Source organism: Carassius carassius, chromosome 5, assembly GCF_963082965.1.
Source record: "Carassius carassius chromosome 5, fCarCar2.1, whole genome shotgun sequence".
Classification (NCBI taxonomy): domain Eukaryota; kingdom Metazoa; phylum Chordata; class Actinopteri; order Cypriniformes; family Cyprinidae; genus Carassius; species Carassius carassius.
This window is the reverse complement of record NC_081759.1, coordinates 15,252,029-15,277,065: the sequence shown is the minus strand read 5'-3', so window position 1 is coordinate 15,277,065 and position 25,037 is coordinate 15,252,029. Positions and strand designations below refer to the sequence as shown.

Here is a 25,037-nt window from a genome sequence, read left to right as displayed (position 1 = left end):
TGGAATTAATGTATTACTTCTAGGTCTTAGCATAATTCTTAAGTTGACTAAAGTAACAAATTACCAGTTATTAATTATTATTAACTAATGCTGAAGATGACTAAAATATGTCTTTCATCACTCTTATCTACCTGGATAGTCTCTGCCAAACTGAAATGCCTCTGGCAGTGACTTCTGCATCTGAGTCGCGGGTCTGTCGGGGCCAGGGGGTGGGGTAGGGGGATTTTTCTCCTCCTCTCTCCGTTTCTTCAGCTCTGCATTTACTGGTCCGTGACTTTTCATATGTTTGTACAAATTAGTTGTATTGCCACTGTATTTTAAAGACTTTCTAAAAATGGTACAAGTCCCTGTTGTCTCATTTTCGGCCTTAAAATACAGCCATACAACGCTCCTCTTTCTCTGCTGCCATTCTCCGCCTCTGACTGACTGCTGTTAGAAATGCGCGGCTGAGCGGAGCGCGCGCCTGACTGCAGGTGGTAGTGCTAGTGGTGAGTCACGTGACGGTACAACACAGGAGAGGGGGAGGAGAGCAGTGTCGAGCACGAGCAGCAGTCTTGAGAGAGCTTGCTCTGCTCTGTGACAGCAGCAGCATTTTGACAAGCACGGCCAGGTCGCAAAACGAGAGAAACTGAAACTTAAGTATCGATATTTTCACGTTGGTATCGATCAATACCGATACCAACGTTGGTATCGATATTATCGATATTAGTATCGATCTGCCCACCTCAGAACTAATTTGGCAGGGAAACGTTGTCTGTGGGTGACTAGGCTTGAATTTCAGGCCTGTTTTGTGACTGTAAAGCGATACGCCCTCCTTCCATTCTACTTTCTTGCACCCTAAACATGTCTGATGTCTTTAATTTCATGTTTTTCCACAAAACTAAACCCAAATCTTCTCAGAAGCCATTGTGTCTGTGGGCCTTTCCTTCACTCTTGGACATTCTCAGAAATTTTACCTTAATATATGCATAAAATCATTACATAATTAATAAGAGAAAATAAAGCAGTTTATATCAAGATGCATACATGTGTCGGGACTAAATATTAAAACACCTGCAAAACAACATGCATCTCTCCTCCCACAAGCACCAATGGTTTTTCTTTTTTTTTTAAATGGAGGACTTGCAATTGTGTGTGTGTAACAGCACAAGTCCACAGTGACAGGAGGTGCTTAAATATTAAAGGCTCTGGGAAAGCACACCATTGTTTGCCCTCCATTTCAGAGAGGCAGTTGTGGTTGGTTGAGAAAGATAGAGAGAGAGCAAACGGCAACAAAAACGGAGATCGTGCTACTGGGAACTGCAAGGACAACTTCAGGGAAAGCAACAGAGGGTGCACTCAAGTGTTAAACTATCTAACAGAGGATGTGATGCATGGAGAAACCAAGACAGAGTCGGCTGTAAAATGTTGACAGAAGTTGGACTTTTGGTACATTAAACATGGATGGAATGGCAAGCGGAACGACAGAACCTCAAGAGACCGACGGCACACAGAACAGACACAAGGATGAAGTGGACAGGTAGACCCTCCGCATGGAAAATTCATTTTTGAAGTTATAGTAACTTGCTTATGTGATATTAAAATAAGATGTCATTGAAAATTTTCTTATTTCAAATGAAAAACAAATACAAATCAGAAACAAATGAGTAAAAAATGTCTTTTTTACATTCATTTGAAAGGAATTGTATTTATTTCTTCTTAAGATTGTGCATGTTTTTTTAAATTCAATTTTAATATCTTTTTATTATATTTGCAATGATGATTTCTATTAAATAAACATGGTTCCTGCTCTCGCTATAAAGAATGAAATGTCTTTGACAAATCATGCAAATAAAACTTTTTCCATCTTTTCATATAAGTTGATTGAGCACATTGTATGGGTTATGGTTATGTTTTGTGTTTGTTTGTTTGGAATAAAAATAACACTGTTAGAGGTTGATAACCCACAGTATACAGATCTTTTACTATTACATCTTGTGTATACAAATTTCATTGCTGCCAGCCAATAATAGTAAACAGATACATGCGACTCGCCTTACACACTCTTTAACGGCTGACCTAGTGTATCTGGAAGAGTAAAATATTGTGGGGGAAATGTAAATGATTAGTTTTTAATTTTGTGGTATTTTTTCAATTTTAACCCGCTGCTTTGATATTTTCAGGAACATTATATAAGTTTAATCATTCAAATACATTTTTATTGCTGGCCCCGTACTGAAGATTTTAAGCCAGTAATGTTGGCCACAAATAATCAACCATTAGAAAGTCAGCACTGAACATCTCAGGCAAACACAGGCAGATGTTTGTATCATATTGAGCTCATTCTGTAGGGTCTCAGATGAGGATGGGCCTGTGTCTGAGGCTCCTGTGGAAGAAGACGTGGAGGCTGGAGCACAAAAATCCAGGGACAGCCGTAAACTGGACTGCATCATCTGCTACAGTGTGTATAATCTGGGAGAGAGACTCCCCCGCAAACTCTACTGTGGTCACACGTTCTGCCAGGCCTGTCTTAAGCGGCTGGACACCCTCATCAATGACCAGGTGGGCTTCCAGCTACCATCACAAATATCACTAATGACACTATTTCTGCCTGACCTGTTTATTTTAAAGTGCAAAACAAATTGTTCACCCAGTTTGTGATTTGCATGTGGAAAACTGCTAATGATCTAGCGTTAACAAGCTAAATCATTAACCCTAACCCTAATAAAAAAATAAATTTCACCTATTTTAACTTAAAAAGTTAAATTGCTGCCTGACTTCCTTAAGAGATTAAACAAGTTTTTACTTTCAGATATCGCTTCCAAATCATTTTTTTTTCTAACGAATGTTTTTTCTTCAAAATCAGCACCTTTTCTTCCAATTTAACTTTATGAATATAATAATGAGCAATTATATTAATTAACAAAAAATATTAGATTTTTAACATCGCAACAGTGTCTGCTACATTAACAGAACTCCTGGTTTCTTATTGTTACAATAAATACATTTTAGGACATTACCTAAATAAATGACTAATTTTGGGGGCATTTTTGCAAAAAGCTGTCATCTTCCATAATAGATTTTGCGTAGATTTTTTTTGTCATCAACCAATGACATGAGATTGGAGGCGGGACTACCTGTCTGAACTAATGAACATGTTTTAAAACCTTGCCCAGTGCGCATCCTATCCATCCAATACTAATTTTCCAATACTATTTAGGGCAGATAGAGTGGATAGTATGCACATTGGGAGGAAGAGCACCGCTATTTTTGCAGAAAAAAAGAGGGTTTGTTTATATATAATTCGCCTGATCTGATATAGCCTATATTAAACGCTTTCTTCCTATGAACATTAAATTGTGTTTGTTTATGGCTTCTGACAAAATGTTTCTGATTTATGGAGTGATAAAGAATTGTAAGCCTGGCTTTATCCAATTTTCGGATTTCTGTTCTGGAAATATATGCAAATAACTTAATTAGGCAATACCTCATTTGCATATTTAAACATTACATCATTATACAACTTGTAATACAACACTGACTTACGTGACATAATCAGTCATCTTTACCGATTTCACAAGTAGTGTCTTGGCTTGAATTATAAGACATTTAATTTATTGATTAATCAAGCGAAATCCTGTATAATTAAACTTAATTTGTATTGCAACAATGAAACTGTTGTTGCTAAACTAAATTAAGATGAAAATGTCAACATTATCTTTTCAGAACTGTATTGTATAAAGCTGTATATATTTAATTTTCATAGTAGATGTTTCACACGCGCGCGCACACACACACACACACACACACACACACACACACACACACACCCTGTTTGTAGCTGACTCTCTTTTCCCCTAGATGTGGATCCCCTGTCCTCAGTGCCGGCAGAACACTCCTCTACCTCGCGGGGGCGCCACTGGTCTAGACCTAGACCTGGCAGCTTTTCTGGGTGTTAAAGCTGAAGTGGAGAACCAGCGAACCTACAGCCAGAAAGCACCACTGGAGACCAAGCCCTCCTTTATAAAGCAGCCAATCACAGATCAACCCCCCTCAGCGTGGGCCAATGTGGCAGTGGCAGATCATCGCTTCCACAGAAGCCCTTGTTGCAAACACTGTCTGCTCTGCTGCTGGTGGTGCTAGATTCACGTACATTACATACAAAAACATTTGACAGTGGATATCCCACTGTCTGAAAATCACAGCTTCCATTACAGAATTGCCTGGGACAATAAAATACATTTTATAAGGATACCCAGTGAATCAGTAGTCAAATTCTGCAAAACTCAAAATGGAAAAGGATACATGGACATGAGAGACAATTCAAGACAATGCACAGATTGGATTTCACAGTCCACTAGAAATAAGTGTTGCTTGTTACAACAATTCAAACTGTGGGGAACATCTGATTGTATTTCTGTTTTAATTGAACTTTGTTGTTTTCCAGCTCTTTGGAAAGAGCAAAAAAAAAAAATGAAACCGCATCGAGACAAACAGAATCTCATTCCGCCATCCAGAGTTTGAAGGTTCGGTCATAAGAGCAGGTGGCAATGAGCTGTCCATTGGGTGAAAGGTCAAGCCCCATGACCTTCCCTTCATGACCCGCCAGAGTCTTCAGAGGTGACCAGCCAGGATGGGTCCACACTTTGGCTGTGTTGTCATATGCACCAGTCAGCAGAAAATGTCCATCGTTAGCTAAAAGAAATTGACTCTGTTAATACTGACACTGCAAAAATGTTACACAAATCTGCAAGTTCAGTTGAGCTGAATGACTCGTTGACTTTGACAGTCAGTAGACCTATTGACCTATGAAAATCCTATAAAATATTTGTTCATACAAAACTGTGTGACTTTTTCTTTTGTGGAACACGCATATTTTGCTGAAAGTCCACAGTGCTTTTTGATTTCTGGAACTCTCTGAGGTTGCTGAGAAGAGGGGCGAGTAAAGGATGAGTATTTTTATGTTTGAATGAATAATCTCTCAATGACTGATAATAAATGTCCTCTTGACTTGACTCTTAACTACTTACGTTGGAACTTGACTGAAGACACAAGGTTCTCATGAGCAGGAATTGTGTACATGCACCTTCTACGACGAAGGTCCCACACTTTACAGGTGTTATCTCCACTTCCCGTTGCTACGTGAAAGCTGTACAAGGAAGATTTAGGGGTTAATTATCAAATAAAGCTCAAATACCAGTAAATAGCCTTACCAAATCATTTAAATATTCACATGCTCTTTCTTTTACTTACCCGTTTGGTGAGAAATTGATGCTATAAATCTCTTGGTGGTGACCTTCCAGAAACATGATACAACGACCAGTCCGCAGGTCCCAGACACGAGCAAATGCATCCAAACCACTGTATGAATAACATTAACACAACAAATGAAGGATTAAGAAGCCAAATATAAGTCTTTTCAAAAATACAATATAATTCAAATATAAATTACATAAAAAATATAAATCAACTAGGGGTGGGGATATGGAAAAAATATCATATCACGATTTTATCACAATTTTTTGTCACATGTTGGTTTTATTATTTTGCAAGATGTCTGAGCATTACAGCCAAACTAATTTCCCTATTATAAAGACGAAGCCTTTCAAATGTTAAAAAAAGTTTTGTTGTTTTACTAATGTTAAAGGAATAGTTCACCCAAAAATAAAAATTGTCGGCGGTCTGTGAATTCTGTCATAGTGTTTTATTTTTATACCACCATTTACTCACTCAAAAGTGGTTTTAAACCTGAATGAGTTTCTTTCTTCTTAACATAAATGCTATTTTGAGGAATGTGGAAAACCAAATAGTTGCTGGTCCACAGTGACTTCCAGAGTATTTTTGCTACTATCAAATTCAATGTGGACCAGTAGCTGTTTGGTTACCCACATTCTACAAAATATCTTCTTTTATGTTCTGCACAAGAAAGAAATTAATACAGATTTGGGACAACGTGACAATGTGTAAATAATGACAGAAATGAAATTTTAGGGTGATCTATCACTTGAAAGTAATGACAGTAGGCTGCATGTTTAATAGGCCTACTGTCCCTTTAAGAAATGCACCCATCTAATACAAAGGCATGCATACGTTTTTCTCTCAACTGTCTACTTTCATTTTAGACATAACCAACTTGAGTCTACGTGTAAACCTTGTGTATTTTCACAGTATTAGCGCAAAAGATAACTCAGTTCAATAATCAGGCGCTGTTTGACAGGCTTTAGCACGCGAGCGTGCTTTGGGTGTATGCAGCACTCAAAAAAAGCACAGATCAGACCTGTGCATGAATGAAACATTTAAAAGCACACAGAAATAATGAGAGTAACTTTACCGTCGAGTTAACACAGCTGTGAATGCATGTGGCATTGTACAGTATATGACGGAGGCACCAGAACTGCAGCTGATAGAATGTGCGCTACAGCACAATACTACGAAATTTCTTCAAAAGCAGTTCATGGAGACATTTTTATCATCCACAATAAAAAAATAGTCACATCACACAGCCCTAAATTCAACCAATCAAAAGCAGACTGAATTAATAAAAAAAAAGAGGAAAAGTGGTTCTCTGGTAATACGAATATAGCAGGACCAATGCTGCAATCAGAGGAATCAGGGTTTAGATTAGGAACCATATATGATGGATTAAAGATAATTTTTTATTTGGCTGGTCTTACACTAAACATACTGGGACTCCTAAGAGCATCAAAGTAACTGTATAGATACTGTGTAGTGCTTATTCTTTTACAAAAACAGTGGAGTGCCTCTGGGTTCAGTGCAAAGACCTTACCCAGTTCCGGCCAGAGAGCCATCTGGGTGGAAGTGCAGGTCATGGACACCTTTACTATGACCCTCCTGATGCAGAATTTCTTCTTGGACTTCAAGATCCCAAAGTCGCCATGAGTTATCATAGCTAAAGAGCAAATAAAAAACAATTATTTTAAATATATGACAGAAATGTTTTATCCCAACACCAAAATGTATACCATTGTTTTGCATTTACTTCTAAAAAATACAGAAAACAGAAAAACAAACATTCATACCAAGTCGTTCCCAGGAACCGCCCAGAAGGATGCCAGGCCACCCGAGCCACCCTCATAGAGTGCCCCTCAATGTCTGCTACAGGCTCATCACTACAGATAAGAACAGGTAAATGTTAATGTTTTACTTTAGAAACGGAGACCGATTTTTTAATGAATACTAATAATGTACACCTGTCTAAACTCCACAGTTTAACAGATCCATCCGCAGCACAGGAGGCCATATTGACATCAGCCTCCTCGAGTGTGAGTGTGGCTTGAGGGTGAAAGCTAATCGCTCCCACATTGGTATTGTGACCTGAGAAAGAAGAGTTCACCTTCAATGAATCCAGTGGTAAAAGTAAACAGGAATGTAAAAAAACACAACTTCAAGAATAAACATTACAGAACATATTTGTTACATTTACCTCTTAATGTGCGGATAAGTGTACAATCTGGGACTTTCCACAATTTACACAAGCCACTCCTACAACAAAGCAGTAATTACCATGTCAGCATCTAAGGCTATCTGCATGGCAAAGAACATGCTTCTTAATTTATGCTCAAACATATATTTTAAAATATTATTTAAAATTGTTTTGTAAACAATTTATTAATCCAAAAGTTTTTTTTTTGATTAACAAGTCCTACAACAGACATTACGCCCAACAACTAGCCTTCAAACAACAATAATAAAAAAACCTGTTAAAGTGTATCAGGAAAATCACTTCTATTTTACAGGCAAAATGGCCACTCCAAATATTTATTTTATTAATTAATGTAGGTTTCCTGATAAGCATAAACTGCTCCAAGCATTACTTCTGAAAGCATCCTCACTTTGCAGGAAGTACCTAGGTAAAGTTAGATTGTTCTAAGCATCTTGGAGAAGTAGCCACAGTTCTTCTATGTGTTTCTGATCTGTCTCGTTGTGTCATTTAATTAAAGCTGTCTCAATTATAAAGTGTGGGCCGTGCCTTCTGTTGTAGGACTCATTGTTCATACAGAAATCTCACTGGATTGTTACAATACTTGGAAATCAAAAATTTGATGTTTCCCACTGGTATCCAAAGCATATATTAATAACCTTCTTAAAACAAATGTTTTGGTGAATGACGTATATAATAACAACAACACATAATTAAATATTAAAAACATACCATGATGCGGTCACAAGCAATTCAGAGTTGGGGCTAAACTGGCAGTGAGATATTGGACGGTCATCACCAATTTGGCTGCAGAAGTTATTCACGTTCTAAATAAACCACAATAATAATTACTTACAGCATTAAAAGTGAAAGAAAAGGACAACACATCATAAGCCTGTGTCTTTTCTGGGCATACCCGCAGGGTCTTGTGAAGCTCTTGCTGTTTAACTGTTCTCGTCGACTCTGGAATCTCTTTTTGTGCCCTCGCAGCATCTAACCTTTCCACTGCTCTGGAGAGCCAAACAAAAATACAGATCTAAAATATACAATACATACATTTTGATGCTTTTTATATTTAGATTGTTAGACACAAGAAAATTATATCTGTCCTCTGTTTACCTGAGTAGGGAATACTTGGCTAACCAAATACGCGCCTCTTTTAGAGATGAAGGTCCTTCATGGTACCATGTCTGCTGATACTGCACAGAACACATGCATAGACATTCACCTTCCATCAGTCATTCAAATCTATCACAGTCTGCTGTAACTGTAAGGATACAACAAACCACAACAGGTGTTCTTACCTCATCTGGAGTCCGTTTTGCTTTTTCATCCTCTTTCTTAGATTTCTTCAAGGCATCGGGACCAACTACTGAAAGAACGTTCCTCAATCTGTGAGGGAAACAGTCAGAAACCACTAAAACTGGAAATCTATTTTTCAGTTTTATTCTGTCATTTGAGATACGGTGTTTATGTAATGTCAAACACAAATAGTGCAGAAGTACACCACCTTTCAATGGTTTGGTACTTTTATTTTTGTTATTCTTTTTAAATGTATACTTTTATTGAGCAAGGAGGAATTAAATTAATCAAAACTGAGTTATATTTATAATGCCGCAAAAAATGTATCAGGGTTTATACAAAAATATTCTCGCCTAGAATATGCTGCAAAGCTTACCAATAGTCATTAAAACCTGGCCACCCACCTCTCTCGTCTCTCTGCAGGCCCCTCCCCAAACAGCGTGATTGGCTCGCCAAGAGCTCGGAGGCAGGCCTTGACCTCTACATCATCAGTAGAGACCGTGATTTGTCTTGCTCGCTTCCTTCGCTCAAACTCCGCCAGCACTTCAGCCTGTCGCTCACTCACACGCTCCTCCATCTCCATAGACTCACCTGAGGAGAGGGAAACAAGAAACAAATAATACTGCTCAAGAGCAAACAAACATCATTTCCTGTCCCAGATTAACCCTGTAAAAGCTGACATTTGAAAAGATGTATTCTGTTTGATACATCAGGCTTTTATGGCCTGTATAAAATGATACAATGAAAACATGTAGTAAATTTTTTAGGAAGACTTTTTTTTATTTATAGGCCCAAACTGAGCAAACAAAAAGTCACATTATGACTCCCACTTATGTCTTAGTAAGATGAGCTTGGTTTTATGATTTAAGGCCTTTAGCTTTCATATAATTCAATGCAATAAAATAATTGTGAAATTAAGAAATAAATGTTCCTCAAAAGCCCAATGTATCAAATTTGAGTAAGACTTGATAAAGTATAAATTACTGTAATTGATTCTTACATTTTAATATGATTTCTCTTAAAACTAATACATTTCTTCAGTCCAGCAAGTGTTCATTTTAAATTATAAAAGTTACTTTTTTAATTTATTAAAGAGGGGAAAATTCTAAAAAAAAAATAATAATAATAATCTTTTACGTGCTTGAAAGTATAAACTATTAAGCAGACAACAGAAGGCATGAAGCAGATTCTGTGTAACAGGATTTTCAGCACAGTTTTTATAATTTTGCTAATTTAGGGGCTTTAGAACTTCCAATGAAATAAGATACAGTAGGTTTAGTATTAAAACACTTTGACAAAATTTCAAGAACTGAATGGTTTGTAATTGGGCTCTGATGATAACATTCACTATCTTGAATTATCAAACTTACCACTGGAGATATTAATATGTCCAGCCTCAATGGCAGCTTTAACAGCATCTTTGGCAGCGGAAGATATTCCTTCCCGGCTGAGACGCTCCTTCTCCTTTTCTTCAAGGCTTCCATAGAAGATCCTGGACTTTTTCACAACTGGAGCTTCGTCTTCATCCGACATCTTTTCAACTATTTGTCCAACAACCACAGAGTATCTGATACGAAAAACAGGCATCATTTTAAACCTGAGTATCTTATTTAAAGATAATATATGGGCAGTTCTACCATATTAGCCATTCACACTTTTACTTTTGTTGATAATATACAATGATAGGACATACTGGGCACCATTCAGTGTCATATGGTGCTCCTTAACAAACAAAAATACAATGCCTCGTACAGTTATATTCTATCAACTACACTGAAGCACCACGTAAATACCATTCTATATGAATACAGCAATCATCCAGTATTATTACTACCACATGATGTATTACTGTATCGTTATAACAGTATTTTTGCAGGGTGCTCAGAAACAGATTTTATCTGAGAGAAGCTACAAACTCAACCAGCTCAACTAACTCTTCACTTACCCTTTATACTTTCACACACGCACAAATAACTTGCTTTAAAAGAAAAAAGGTTGTTTATATGAAATCTAATGTGTATTCTCTGCAAATGCAACCACACGACTCAGGATACCCGGCGCACAGTATGTCGTCATATCCGCCAGTTTTACTCTTTACTATAGTGACATCCAGCGGTTGAATCATAACAAACCGCTGTGGAAATACACTGTCTAGCTCTGATAGGTTATCAAGCGTGAACTGTGGAGTAGAGATTCTAAACCTCACTGGCTTATTTTAATGCATGTTTTGGTTTACCATTTTAAGTCACATTGAGACCCCCTGGTTGTAGGGGCTGCAACAATTATTATATAATTATTTATTTACTTATTTATTTCTCAGGGTGTGTTTATTTATTAAATTAATTAAAGAGTATATATATATATATATACATATATATCAAAACGAATTATTAAATGAACTGTACTAATACTGTGGGCCTTTCATCTAAATATAAACTGAAAAATTATGAAATTATAAAACACAAAACACTTCAAACAAGTCAGCATTTTATCTCAGTTTATTCTATCATTGTGCTCCTGAATGACTGATTTCTGTCCTCTCTTTTCTTCTCAATGCGCTTTTACTACATTTCCCATGATTCCCTTCCGAACTTCCTGTATGGATATAAAGCGTGTGTGATTGCGGTGAGTGGCGTCGTGTCAGACAGTTATATATTTCAGTTCAAATTGTTTGATAATAATCTGTCATGCTGAGTACAATAAACGACACTCTTCATAGTTCAGTACCCTGGTGTTTGTGACTGTTTGTGTTTAAGACTCGAGAGTTCAAAGCTAGTGAGCTAATTAGCATGTAGCTGCTAAACAATAACGTTATATAGCTGCAGCAGGACTCGATGAAACCGACAGTATATGCATTACTTTAAAATGCTAAACTTTAAATACTAGTATATGTCTTATGTGTACAAATATCGGTATTGCAGTCAGAGCGACTGCTTTGATACTAATTTCCTCGAGACAAATGTGAACAAGGGTTCATCTCACAGAACTATAATTAAACTGTATCCATAGCTCAGTGGTTTATCGTCTGTCTTCTTCACGCGCTTCAGGCAGCGAGAGGCCTGGGATGAGAAGATGCTGCGCAGGAAGCCCACGCGCCTGGAGCTGAAGCTGGACGACACCGAGGAGTTTGAAAGCGTCAAGAAAGAGCTGGAGGTAAAGTCCAGAGGATCCTCCAGTAGATTAACTTATTCACACGACTGGATGTTTAGGAGATGCTTTATATACAAATGACAATGAGTTTCCAGAAAAGAACACTGAAACAAGTGATAACCGTTTAACTGGAACGATCTCTTCCTTTTGACAGATCTATTCAGAGTAAGCTCAGTCGTGTGGTAGAGGTATCAGTTAAAGGCAGGGTAGGTAATACATGTATAAACAACTTTCTTCCAAATTTGTTTAAACTTTCTATATATATCAATGCATAATTAAAATGTAAGTACTCTGATAAAAAGAGTATAAAAATCGAGTGACTCTAGACCGTTTAATCTGTATTAAACACAGCTCATTATTTCCATTTCGGGACGAAAAATAGGATTGGCTTAGGCGACTGTCACTCTCTCGCAACCATGGAAACCACCCTTTTGCCACACATGACCTGCCCACTTGCGCGTGCACGTTTGATTTGAGGAATTCAACTGGCACGGATCCTAGGAATACCAAAACAATGGCAGAGAAACAGCAAGCAATATTCACAGTACCAGCCTATGCAGTTAGTGAAGGCAAACCAGGCAAAAAAAGGAAGACAGTAACAGTACAAGAAAAGGCAATGAACAAAAAGTCTTTGGATAAACAAAGAAATAAAACGCAAGTTAATATCAGCGTGGCTTTCCAGCGATGGCGAGAACTGAGGAAACTCAAGGGGCTGAAAAGTGACTCCTTGATGGCTTTATTTCTGCTGGACAGGTAAATCTTTCTTTTTGTATTTTGATCATACATATTTTTTTCATGAAGCATGTGTCATTAGCACACGTAGCTGCGTAATATAGCTAACATAACATTACTTAGTGAGCCGTAGTAGAGGCTTTGGAAGGAGCCCAGAAGGGAGGAGGTGGAGTGAATGGAAATAATGAGCTGTCTTTAAAACAGTCGTGAGAGGTCTACAGTCACTCGATTTTTATACCTTCTTTTTCAGAGTACTTACATTTTAATTATGCATTGATATATAAATAAAGTTTAAACAAATTTGGGAAAAAAGTTTTTTTATACATTTTTTTACCCACCCTGCCTTTAAAGGCACAATATGTAATTTTTCTGCTTTAAAAATAGCAGATATCACTATATCTATGTTATATATATTTTTTTGTTGTGTACTTACATTATCCCGACAGTTTCCACGAACTTTAATATCCGGAGAAAATTATAGTTTAATTAGAAGACACGGCACGTTTCTTTATTTCCGTTTTGTCGCCCGTCTATGGCGTCATATAAACTTTGACCCCTCTAGTTTATCTAACTTCCTGCGGAACCGCCAAATACAAAGGTGAACAGAAGCAAAGACGAGACGAAGAAGAAAAAGTAGTAGCTAGCCTTGGTCGAGACTATTATATTTTATATTTATATTGTTTATATTCGTATTTATACCTCAATCAATAATTTAGTTATGGATCATGATTATGCTTTGCCTGCACGTTCTGTGAAGCGCAAATGTACGGGTGAAATAAATGACCTGAGAAGGTTTTGGGATGAAGAAGAAACGAGACACGGGTAAATATTGGAGTTGCATTTCCAAGATAGAGAGAGCTTCGTGACAAGCTGAAACGTCTCCGGTTACTATCGTAACCTCGGTTCCCTGAGAGGCGGGAACGAGACATTACGTCAGCTAAGACGTATATGGGAACTCCTCCCTTCTCCCACTTTTGCTGAAATCTTATTGGCTAACGCCAGCTGGGGGCAGCTGGCCAATTGACGCGAAGCATGCAAATACTGACAGGTTCGCGGGCAGTAAAAAATTGCATGGGCGCGAAAATTACGTCAGAATCACGGCTGAACGCTAGCACAGCTGATCAAACAGCGACCACGACGGTTAACGTAATGTCTCGTTCCCGCCTCTCAGGGAACCGAGGTTACGATAGTAACCGGAGACGTTCCCTTTCGAGGCGGGAACTCAACATTACGTCAGCTAAGACGTATATGGGAACTGTATAAAATCCCGCCGTGAGAGCAGTGAAGATAAGCCCTGAACGGAGTCAATCACCCTCACACATAAGCAGGACAGTTCTAGCCAATGGCCGCGTCGCTAAGAGTGCTTGCATCTGATAGGCGGAACTAGACCAATGAGACATAGCTCCGACCCTAACAAAATTAGCATATCTTCATGCAATAAATGTGAAGCCCGCACTAACAGGGCAGACACAACACAAAAGCACTCAAGCTTGAGAGTAAACACAGAGTCGACAGCTTAGCGGTGACAACTGCATAAACCATTTAAACCATAACACAGAGTTAGCAGCCATGGTAACTACTGTATAGCTGGTTATAACAGAATGAATAAAACTTAACTCACCGAAAGTACATGTGACGCAACAGAGGGTACATCCAGCTTGTAAAACCTGGCGATTGTGTTCTGGGAAGACCAGCCAGCAGCAAAACATAAATACTGGATAGACATACCTCTAGACCAGGCCCATCAGGAAGCATTTATATAGTCCTCGCAGAATGAGCTCTGATGTTGAGGGGATAACCCTTCCCCTGGCATTCGATAGCGTCCACGATCCAGTGAGAAAGTCTCTGTTTAGAAACAGCACGTCCCTTATTTCATCCACCAAGCACACGAACAGCTGGTCCGACTGACGAAAGGCGGCCAAGCGATTCATATACATCCGTAAAACCCTAACAGGGTCTCGGCGCTCTGAGTATCAGCGTCACGCGAGGCTGAAGGCTCAACAGATAAGGCGGGCAGGGAAACAAAACGGTGTAATGAGTGACTTCGGAACGAAACCCGGTCTCGGCCGGAGAGTGACGTTACAGTCGCCAGGTCCGAAAGCGATGCAATATCGTTCACCAAACGCAAAGCGGACTTCAGGGAAGCTCCTAACCGCAATCGAAGCTAAGGGCTCGAACGGTAGTAAGAGATAGAGCCCTCAATCCCACGGCGGCACGGAGGGCGGCCATGAAGTACACAATCTCCTTGCTCCCCTGAGAAAACTGATTACCAGAGCGTGCTTACCGATCACTTGCCCGTCAACCGGGGAACGAAAAGCGGCACTAGCGGTCACATACACCTTCAGCGTGGATGGTTTCAAACTCCCGCTATCCATACTGTGCTGTAGAAAGCGCAAAACATCCGACACGGAACAGGTCCCCGGGTCAACATAAATGTCCTTGCACCATTTTGTGAAAACTCCCCACTTCTGCGCGTAGCAGTGAGTGTTTGATGGTGCTCGCGTCTCCGTAAGTGTGTTTAGCACTCGTGAGTGCAGAGCGTCCCGCTTATTATGGTCCACTCAGCGGCCACACATGAAGGTTCCACAGCTCGGGGCTGGGGTGCCATATTGTGCCGTTCGCCTGAGACAGCAGGTCCTGCCTGAGGGGGATTCGCCATGGGGGAGCCATCACTAACTCTCTCAGGTCCGCGAACTAGGGCTGATTCGGCCAGTTCGGGGCCACGAGTATAACTGACGCTCTCTCCTCCCTGATTTTGCACAACACAGGCAGAATCTTCACCGGAGGGAACGTGTAGGCCTGGCTTCCGGCCAACGCGATGTCAGAACATCTTCCGGCAGGGGGGAGTGAGATAGCGAGAAAAACGTCTTACAGTGTGCGTTCTCGCTCGTGGCAAACAAATCCACTTCCTCCCTCCCAAATCATTAGATCTGATCCTGGGTGAAGCCTCCATCTCCTTGAGGAATCCCGTTCCTCGAAAACATGCTCACTCCACGGTTCAAAGTACCGGGGATGTGCGACGCTCTTATGGAGATTAAGTGTCGGTCCGCCCACAACAGGAGCCTCGCTGCCTGTTTGAATAGAGCTCTGGAGCGCACGCCGCCCTGGCGATTTATGTAAGAGACCACAGACGTGTTGTCGGTTTGTATCAGTACAAGTTGCCGCTCCAATTTCGACCGAATGGATTGCAGGGCTAAGGACACCGCTTTCAATTCCAAACGGTGTATGTGCCACCTTCTCTGTGACTCCGACCACAGGCCTGAGGCAGGTACGCCCAGACGCACTGCTCCCCAGCCTGAAGTAGACGCGTTCGTAGAGAAAAGAGCTCCTGGGCTGAACATATCCGGGCTGTTCCACGGTCTCAGAGTGCTGACGCAACTGTGAATGACCGTATGTGTTTGTGGACCGAAGACCACGCCCTCGGCGGAACTCGAGTTACAGCCAAAACAGTAGCGGCCGCAATGTAGCAGACCCAGATGGCACACTGAAGAAGCCGCCGCCATTCAGTCCCAGAAGCCTCTGAAAGTCCCTCAGTGTAAACGACCTGCCCGGTCTGAAACAGCGCAGAGTCGATGAAATGCTCTAGAGAGAGATGAGCTCGCATCGCCATCGAGTCCAAACATATTCCCAGATATGTTACAGTCTGACTCGTAAAAGCACGCTCTTCTGCTTATTCACATGCAGTCTCAGCGTATCCAAATGGCGAAGCATTGTTTTCACGTGACTGATAGCACATCTCTTGATTGGGCTAAAATCAGCCAATCGTCCAAATAATTCAACATGCGCATTCCGCTCGATCTGAGGGGAAAATTCGCTCTATCGCTCCCTATCGAGCAGACTGAGAACTTCCTGTCGCAGAACAGGACGGTTCTGGGGCAAAGTCAGTGACGGGACCACGCCATTGAAGCGGGGAGGTCTGCGTTTGAATTAGAGAGAATATCCATCGTGAATATTCCCAGTATCCACGGTGAAACGCCCGGGATAGCCTCTCTACCGTCCATGAAATGACACCGCGGACGCGTTACCTCTACAGCCACGGATGGCTTATTATGACCAGGGCCCCGCCCCCGCGAGGCTGGAAGCACTGGCGGGAGGGCGGGTCGCGTCGCGTAATGGTGTGACACTCTTGCGCCATCGAGAGGCCATTATAATCATGGGTTTGTGGCTCTGCGCTGTTAGAGACAGGGCGAGTGACACAATGTTGGGTGCAAGAATTTGGTTACATGCTTCTAAAGTAAAATTTTTACTCACACAAACATCATATAACGCATATAGCAATCGTCACCCATAGTGACATGGGGGACACGATGCATGTGTTTTTGTGGTGTTAGCACTCTCGCTCGCGAGCGAGGCCATTATAATCATAGGTTGTGGCTCTGCACTGTTCTGAGACAGGGCGAGTGGCACAGTGATGAGTGTAAGAGGAAGTAAAGCTCTTTTGTTGATTGTATACATGCTTTTATTGTGGCACACAAACATCATTTAAACAGACATAGCAATCGTCGCCCGAAGGAACATGGGGGACATAATGCATCTGAACATGGAGGGTGACACCGTGTTTTTGTGGTGTTGGCACTCTCGCTCCCTCGCGAGGCCATTATACTCATGGGTTGTGGCTCAGCGCTGCTATGAGACAGGGCGAGTGACACAGTGATGAGTGTAAGAGGAAGTAAAGCTCTTTTGGTGATTGTATACATGCTTTTATTGTGGAACTCACACAAACAGCATTCAAACACACATAGCAATCGTCGCCCGAAGGAATGGGGGACATGATGCATTTGAACATGGCACTTGGGGTCGGGGCCTGCCGCGCACTCACTCTTTCACTATCGGTCAGTCAGGGAGACGGCTCGATGGCGCGCTGGCTCTCTCGCGGCGCGGGGTCCTAAACCGACCCTGACGTTTCCTCCCAGGTTCTTACCACTGCTGGTTTCGGCCGAAACGAGCGTCCGGTTCAGAGCGGGGTGTCACGGCAGGCTATTTTAGCTGGTCTTAGAGCCTGACGAGGTGCATAAGAGCGGAACCTCGCAGATGAAGACTGGAGTGAGCGACGGGGTATCACGTGGCTCATCGCCTTGGCGCACTTTCTGCGTCTCTGAGAAAAGCTCCATGACGTCACCAAAGAGGCTGGAGGGAGCAACTAGAACGTTTAGGAGCGTCCTAATTTCAGCTACAGCGTAAGCTGCTCTACAGCAGACAATAATGTCATTATTCTGTTCAAGTCAGTTTAATATTGATTTAATTGACTTCAATAACTGTCGATGTTGTAAAGGTACTGTCATTATACATGCAACAGTGGTAAGGAACCAAAGCTCCATCAGAAAAGGAGGGGGAAAAAAAACTTTAGCGTTTTTAACTTTTAAAGCTAAAGAACTGAATACTACCGTTTAAATACTTAATGTTTAAAATAACATACTAGAATATACCAAGTGTAATATTAATCTCCTGACATCTGAAAATAGAGCATGAAGGAACATTAACAGCTCATTCAGACGGATCAGGATTATTTGTAGTGCAACTATGATTTGTTCCATTAATTTTAAGTGGAACTTCCAGAAACCATAAGTGCCTCATGATTTAAAATGCAGTAGGCTAGTTATGAAAAAGATGGATTCTGCATAAGACATACTATTTAAACTGTGCTATGTTGTGATCACATGACAAGCCAAAAACTACTAATTTCAACTGTAGGATAAAGTGACATGACATTTGGCCTATTATGGTGTGTCATACCTGTCAACCAAACACCTAAACCAATCTGAAGCAGCGAACAGTGATGATACAACTAAAAAAAACCTGTGAAAATGCCATGTGTGAAACTTATGCCATCTGGTTTGAGCAGGAAACAACAATTTGTCTGTAGCATATTTAAGCAAAACTGAATGATACTTAAAGATAGTTTTGTGTAAGCATAGATTGATCTTGTTTTAATCTCCATGTTTCTTACCCATGTCTGTCTAGAGTCGAAAGAAACAGAGGGATGAGGTGGATGTAGTTGGTGTGGCCACATCCAGCGAGATGAGCGGTGCATCAGGTGGCGGCACGGACGGGAAGACCAGGGAGCAGATGATCCACGAGCGAATCGGTTACAAACCCCTCCCAAAGCCTAACACGTTACCCTCTCTTTTTGGGAACCTTCAGTTTTGACAATGTGCAAACATGAAAAAATGCACTAAAAGGTCTTAAGAATCACACACATACATAGGATTTAATAATGCCTGACCTGAAAAAGACTGAAAGCACATGCATTCTGAGTTTGGTTAACTGTGTTTGTGATAACTGATTACAGAGGACTATTTTTCTACTCGAGTTAATAAAATCTTGTTAGTTGGATGTGGAAAATTGTATCTTTTAGTTTTACTGTAAATACAACAAGAACAAGACAAGGATTAATATTTCACAGATGAGGCGATCATCAAAACGGGTTGGTTTATAAATGAGGTGGTCAAGAAGTTCTCTTTGAAATCATACAGTATTTATTCATCATTTTCTTCATGATTACAGAACTTTACTCTACAGACTTGACTGAACTGTAAACAGACTAAGAAATCATTACACTGCCACAGCGCTGGAAATGATGTTCAGTCTATTATTGTAGTTTTTCCCCACTCAAGACAATGCAAACTTTTTTTTTATAATCTGCAGTTTGAGTAACACCTGTGATGATGGAGAACAATTCTACAAAGGGACAGCTGCTACAAAAACATGATGTGAATATTTTCTGAAAATTACAGGAAAAAAAAAAAAAATTATAAAAAGGAACAAAAAAAAATTAAACAGGCTTTCTTCTAAAACCTACATGCTAGCTGGTTTAAGATATGTGGTCTTGAGACACTCTTTGGGCACTTTTATTGGGTCCTGTATGTAAAAGGCACACTCCTTTCAAATAAGGAGTATAACTATCATCAATTTCCACACAGAATTCACATTCCGAGACCCAGTAACTATCAGAGCGATGACCTTAATGTTTTTAACAACTCATGATTTGCTCAACATCACAAATGTGCCACAATTTTTCATCTAAAAATGTCATAACGTTAAAGAATCCACATAAAGAAAGCCAGAAAACATTGATAAGTACAGTTGAGTGTTACAAATATAAATTATAAAAATGAAATCGGTGACACTGGCATCAGATATAATTTATTTTCCACTAATCTCCCCATATTTACTTAAAAGCACTCAAAAGGGAGCAAAGTTCGACTTCAAACCTCTCTTTCTTGTGCAAACATCATTCAGTCTAAACAATGGTCACTGATTATTAACGGTGGTTCCAGCGATTTGAAACACTTGGCCATAACAACCTCCAAAGGAAAAAAAACAACCCCCTCCCAACAGTTTTATATATATATAATGGGTCCACCAGATCCAGTTTGGCTTTTAGAGTCTACGGTCGCCCTCTTGGGTGTATGTTGGTGTTCCCTCATTTAAGGCAAAGGGTTTAGTAAGGCTCTTTCGTCACCCAGAAGCACCTTCATAAACAGAAGAATCTGTAAGATGTTACAATGTCAGCACTATGGAGGCAGACTGATCGGCTGTGCCCACTTATTCTATTATTAGGATGGTGATGATGAACGGTTGTTGGGATATGAAATATGGGGCAAATTGTACAAAAACGAGAGCTTTAGAGCTTTAAAATGAATAGAGCCACTTGGTTGAGATTTACGGAGATTAAAGAAATCATATAGTGCTCTACACATATAGAGTCGCGGTGCATGTTGGGATTGTGAAGTGGGTGTTTTTTGAGGTTATATACAAGAGAGGTTAATGACAGTGTTCTGTAATATCCACCACCACTGCCTTCTTCCAGCTGAACAGGAAGTAGCCGAAGCCGGCGCCTGCCGCCACAGCGATGCACAGGTACCCGTTGTACGTCATGAACACCAGCATGAGGAAGTAACTGACCACCACTTGGATGATGTGAAGAAACGTCTGGAAGAAGTGCGCGAGACTCAGCATTCGCTGTCTGCAGGAGATAACAGAAGCAGGTGTTTAGTTGATTACAGGATTAGAAAAAGGCATGTCATCGGTGTGAAGACAACCTGGGACATGCATGTTTACCTACAGGAGGTAGTGACTTCATTCAGGAGATGATTAGATCAGTGTAAACAGGCTTAATGCTGATCTGGGTTTGCCTGTTTTTCACAGAGCTCATTTTAAAAGCCGTGAAGAAAGAAAATGTTTTCAATCGGAGCTAGAGGTTTGCAAACAAGGTGGTGCTTCAAGAAGAGAGAAAAAATACTGGATACTAAATTAATAAATGGATCTTTTTTTTATACATCTAATAATAGAGATAATATCTGAATTTTTTCATTTGGCTTTGGTGCTAATATATAAACAATATAAAGGCCAATTATTAACATTATATTATCATGCTTATTTGCTTACATGCTTATTTTATTTTTTTAAAGCTTAATTATGACATAAGTCCGAATTATGACATAATTATAAGTAATAATTATGAGATAAACAGATAAATCAGAATGTGTGAGATAAAAGTCCGTAATAACATTAAAAGTAATTATAAGTAGTTTGTTTTATAATTATGACTTGGTATGTCATACCTCTGACTTTTTAATCTGATCATTTTGATTTCTTTCATCATTTACTTATGCCATAATTATGTCTTCTCAAAGCATGATTTTTTTCTTTTCTTATGTGGCAGAAATGGGCTTCCATAAATATGTACTGTACAAAAAAACAAAAACTCCAGTTCTAAATTTGGACAGTAAAGTTTGGGTGGGGCTAATGGTCTCATTTATGGACCGGTTTCAATATTTATAACTTTTAAGGGCAACATGCAATTGGTTTCACAACCCATTTGACTTTTATTTTGTCACGTAGCTCAGGTGAAACATGCGGCCATTCCGTATCATAACAGAGAACTAAAAAACACACATGGCCTGATAAGTGCTGAAAGGAAAAGTTCCTTCAAGTTGATGAAAGATTACAGAAACATTATTGTGTACTGATGACTCATCCACAAGAAGAACACAAAGGTTCCCCAAAGAAAACAGGGTCATTTAGATTTTTTGGCATTGCATCCTGAAAACATGAGTACTCCGTTCACTGACCCGACTGTTTTATGTGTCTCCATGAGCACAGTGCCATCAGCTCCTGGGACAGGCATGGAGTTGTAACGCACGTTCACCTGATTCCTTCTCAATAGGAACTCACGGCCGATCTTTAATCCCTCGTAGAACACAGCCAGCAGGAACACAGCAATGCATGCGCCTACCATTCCTAGAGACGAGGATGAAGAGAGGTTAAAACCCAGGAACCCTCACATTTTCACCTACTTTATCTTATTACCCCAGTGTAACTGGGAATTCCTGGCTGCAAAAATATTCTGCTTTGTTCTGATAATTCAGATGCATCAGCTTATTAAAACCTGTGCAACCAGTACACTTGCCTTTTAGTGGATCTTATGACATTATTCACAAGAACGCCACTGGTTGTTCTTTTATTACACTTAATGTTTTGTTCAATATTGAATTTTAGGTCCTCTGTAAAGTTAGGTTCACACTGAAAGTGATTCACTGGAGGATGGCAAGTCACTGCACTGTTGCTTTACACTTGCACTGGCAGTCAGTGCATCAAGTCAATGCTCATTTGCCTTGAAATTAATTTATTATGACTGGATAATGTTATTGTTTCATCACTGCAAATTGTTGCCGGTGTGAATGACTTTGAAAAGAAAAAAAGAAAACAATAATAATAATAATAATAATGTCATCATTTCATCACATCGTTGTAAACCTGTATGGCTTTCGAAAAACACAAAAAATTAAATAAAAAAATATATTTTGAATGTTGGGAACTGAATATTGGAGGCCAATGACTTGCAATGTATGGACACAAAAAATATTTCATATGTGATTTTTAATATATTAAAATATCTTTTATGTTCCACAGAGGAAAGTAATTCATACAGGTTTGGAAGGACGTGAGGTTGAGTAAAGAGGAGAGAATGTCCTGTGTTGCAGAAAATAAGGACAGAATCCAGACACAAACAAGAAATTTACAGTATAAGGTATAATGTCACTCAGATTGACAAAGTTTGGATAATTAAATACACTAAATCAAATCCTGATATTGACTAGCGTCTGTGAATATTAAACCACATAAAGACATTTATGATTACATTTACATATGATAGAAATAGATCACGTTTGTCCAATATAATGTACTTCACAAAGTAATAACAACAATGTTTATTAAATAGGAATATCACAATTAAATGGTAAACCTCATTTTGTTTGCAAATGTATAGATTTTTTCTCAATTTTCATTCGATTTAAAAAATGTAACAAAGTATTATGAATTCATTTGATTGCCACTGTCTGTTGATAATACATTTGTATAAATCATAAAACAAAGAATCCAAAAAAAATCCAAACAGAAAACACAGAATGAATAAAGAATTTCATACGCCCCATGTTAGTTTAAAAACAGCCCTTCCATCTCACCTCCTGGAGTGTTGATGACCAGCCCAGCGAATAGCAGCTCCACATTTTTGTAGCCAAAGTAGAAGGTCATTTGCTGTAAGAATAAATCAATGTGTTCAAACCTATGTTTTTTTCCCCATGATAAATAACAGAATTCTGATAATATGCTAACGACGCAGTAGTCTTACTTCCACTGAACAACAGCTTTAAATGAACAGATAACATGATCACGTCTTTCTTTAATGTGAAGATGGATTTTTATCAAGTCAACTGTCTAAATACTGAAACACAGGCTTAATGGACTCCTGGTGGTCTTACCATCATCATCATGTGATCTCCGTGGCCTGTGTCGGGGGACATCACATGGTCCCCGTGATGGTCCGAGACTGACTGCATGGTTGGGTTCATATGGTGACTGTGTGGATTGGACATATTTCTCTTTCCTTCACAGAGGTGCTGAGGAGAGATCAGAGTACAAACCTTCAAGTTATGCGTTTGACAGCTCTCTAGGATAACAAAGAACGTTCTAGAACTATTCTGCTAAATGAAAGGAGCAGAACATACTACAGGTGAATGTTTCAAATGTTTCTGGATCTTGAAAGTAGCTTTTTTTTAGCTCTGGGAGTTTGATACTATGCAGGTTCAACAGAAGGAAAATCTGTAAGATCTTGTTCTACAGGTTAAAACAGTGATTTTTAGTGGATATATTAAAGGGTTCATTTGATATTTCTTATCTATTTTAGGAACCAGATACTTCTCACAGTCTCGGAGTATTAAATGAAGCCACTGGTTAAAAAGTGTTCAAATTCTGACAAAGGAAAAACAGACACAAGATACCTTCACTAATCGAATGCTCAGACAACCCCAGGCTATTCACCGTCCAGAGAATCAAACGGTTACCTCTATAAAACAATTACTTTCTGCATTAAGCAGCAAACATGCTTTTCTAAAGGTCTGGGACAGCCTCGGGGATGAAACACTCATCGGAGATGTGAATGTGATTATCTATACTTTCTGTACGAACCAGTAGTCAGCATTTTATTGTTTGATGAAGCAGACACTTGGCTACTGTTTTACAAGAGCGTGGAATGGAATTTTTCCTCACAATTAGCTCAGATTCAGGTCTAACCAGGTCAACTGAGGAGCAGCGAAAGAAAGGGGTGCAGTGTTGTGCAGAAATAAACTCATCATGTGACCGCTCTCTTATAACTTATACGTCTGCACACTAGTTCAAAGTTATGAGTTTTTATGCACAATAACAATATAATCTTCAGATTCCAAGTTAAATTGGTAGTTTTTTTGGACATGCATCTCAGTATTCTTTATATTACCATGTAAATACTGTAATATATTATCCAGTAATTATATAGTACAAAGGCATTAACACTTGAGATACCATGGATTGCTTGTAAACATGACTAAACGTCTTCTTTCTGCCATTAAGCAATCTGATACAAACTAATCTGACTGATGAACACAATAGTTTCCCCAGAAATAACTCACCCAAGCAAAATCTGTCACCTCTCTCAGCTGGCTTCCTTGGTTTCTTAATGGAGTTTTTTTTCTGATTGGCAGTACAAAAATGTACAAGTATTTCCTGTCAGGCTTTTCTTCTCAAGTATGTCTCGGCAATCAGGCGCAATTAGAGAGTCATGTGCAGCACGATAGAGATAGTGTTCAGGAACAGCATTAGGGATATAGTGTGAGGCTGGTCGTACTGCACTGACTGCTCATGTGACCTCTCATCTGCTTTTCATTTCCCTCTTCTTCCATTAATCCAATCACAAGGTGTTAGCCACACCCACAAAACCCTGGAAGTACCGCCTCTCTTCATCCACTCACTATATAGCTCCAGCCAAAAGTTGGGAAAAACTGCTAATTCTCTACTCTTATACTTTACACCTTTTTGAACAATAGCCAATGAATTTGAATTTTAAAAAGGTAATTAGATTAATTAGATAACAAGGTAATGTTGCATGGAAGCC

The 25,037-nt window shown here is 39.6% G+C and overlaps 4 protein-coding genes across 6 annotated transcripts; 2 read left to right on the top strand and 2 right to left on the bottom strand.

The window, feature by feature from the left end:
- Positions 1-1,111: 1,111 nt before the first annotated feature.
- Positions 1,112-4,437, top strand: rnf224 (ring finger protein 224). Its single transcript, XM_059549855.1, has 3 exons — positions 1,112-1,519; positions 2,331-2,541; positions 3,841-4,437. Exons 1-3 carry the CDS (start codon positions 1,440-1,442, stop codon positions 4,120-4,122), a joined length of 573 nt encoding a protein of 190 aa, XP_059405838.1. The 5' UTR covers positions 1,112-1,439; the 3' UTR covers positions 4,123-4,437.
- Positions 4,199-10,782, bottom strand: prpf4 (PRP4 pre-mRNA processing factor 4 homolog (yeast)). 2 transcript variants are annotated; one of them, XM_059549854.1, is made up of 14 exons: positions 10,668-10,782; positions 10,093-10,263; positions 9,127-9,313; positions 8,725-8,812; positions 8,540-8,619; positions 8,337-8,430; positions 8,153-8,247; positions 7,424-7,482; positions 7,191-7,314; positions 7,020-7,109; positions 6,767-6,889; positions 5,233-5,340; positions 5,010-5,128; positions 4,199-4,674 (listed from the first exon to the last, which is right to left on the bottom strand). In XM_059549854.1, the coding sequence occupies exons 2-14, from the start codon at positions 10,253-10,255 to the stop codon at positions 4,481-4,483; spliced, it is 1,524 nt and encodes a 507-aa protein (XP_059405837.1). In that variant the 5' UTR covers positions 10,256-10,263; positions 10,668-10,782; the 3' UTR covers positions 4,199-4,480. The 2 variants fall into 2 exon arrangements, with proteins under 2 accessions (XP_059405837.1, XP_059405836.1); XM_059549853.1 differs by lacking the exon at positions 10,668-10,782 and having other exon boundaries at positions 10,093-10,342.
- A 453-nt stretch (positions 10,783-11,235) lies between these two features.
- On the top strand, positions 11,236-19,182 carry LOC132140306 (anaphase-promoting complex subunit CDC26). 2 transcript variants are annotated; one of them, XM_059549090.1, is made up of 3 exons: positions 11,236-11,347; positions 11,770-11,875; positions 18,566-19,182. In XM_059549090.1, the coding sequence occupies exons 2-3, from the start codon at positions 11,795-11,797 to the stop codon at positions 18,749-18,751; spliced, it is 267 nt and encodes an 88-aa protein (XP_059405073.1). In that variant the 5' UTR covers positions 11,236-11,347; positions 11,770-11,794; the 3' UTR covers positions 18,752-19,182. The 2 variants fall into 2 exon arrangements, with proteins under 2 accessions (XP_059405073.1, XP_059405074.1); XM_059549091.1 differs by lacking the exon at positions 11,236-11,347 and having other exon boundaries at positions 11,745-11,875.
- Positions 19,183-20,220: 1,038 nt separating this feature from the next.
- On the bottom strand, positions 20,221-23,212 carry LOC132140836 (high affinity copper uptake protein 1-like). The gene is made up of 3 exons (XM_059549852.1): positions 23,074-23,212; positions 21,679-21,847; positions 20,221-20,570 (listed from the first exon to the last, which is right to left on the bottom strand). Exons 1-3 carry the CDS (start codon positions 23,141-23,143, stop codon positions 20,369-20,371), a joined length of 441 nt encoding a protein of 146 aa, XP_059405835.1. The 5' UTR covers positions 23,144-23,212; the 3' UTR covers positions 20,221-20,368.
- Between the last annotated feature and the right edge of the window lie 1,825 nt (positions 23,213-25,037).